General features: G+C 64.7%; 1 protein-coding gene across 4 annotated transcripts in view; it reads right to left on the reverse strand.

Annotated features, from left to right (window-relative positions):
- Positions 1 to 482, reverse strand: part of TMC6 (transmembrane channel like 6) — a 12001-nt gene that overhangs the window by 8631 nt on the left and 2888 nt on the right. For all 4 annotated transcript variants that reach the window (XM_014526411.2, XM_014526410.2, XM_014526412.2 and 1 more), the window contains one exon: positions 171 to 274. In XM_014526411.2, the coding sequence (XP_014381897.1) occupies positions 171 to 274 (104 nt within the window). The remainder of the gene's footprint in view (positions 1 to 170; positions 275 to 482) is intronic.

Here is a 482-nt window from a genome sequence, read left to right on the forward strand (position 1 = left end):
AGCCACAGCACCTGGCACGGGCACTCCAGGGAGGTGCCCCCAGCCCCCCACCCTGCGGGCTGCAGTGTGGTGTGAGCTCGGCTCTGACACTGCTTGTTCCTCTGTGGCAGCACACATCACCTCCTGGGGTCCACGGCCTGTCAGCTGGCACCGCAGCAGCGAGGCATTACCTTTGCCCCCCAAGCACAGCTCCCGCAGCTGCAGGCCTTGCTCCTGGATGATCTCGTGGAAGGAGTCGTGCACGGCCCCCTCATCATACGGGCTCAGGTCTGGGCTATGGGAGAGACAGAGTCCCGGATACAAGCCTGCATGGCACCTTGCATTGCACCCCGCCAGGGCTCTGCATGGATGGGCAGGCTCGGGCATATGTACGAGCATATCTGGGGGCTTGGGGCCAGCAGGGATCCCTGGAGTCTTGCCAGAATCCAGGGACAGTGGCAGCCGTGTGGCTTGAGGCAGTGGCCTGGGCAGAGGGTGCTGGG

The sequence above is a fragment of the Alligator sinensis genome, unplaced genomic scaffold, assembly GCF_000455745.1.
Source record: "Alligator sinensis unplaced genomic scaffold, ASM45574v1 scaffold1565_1, whole genome shotgun sequence".
In the NCBI taxonomy this organism is placed as follows: Eukaryota; Metazoa; Chordata; order Crocodylia; family Alligatoridae; genus Alligator; species Alligator sinensis.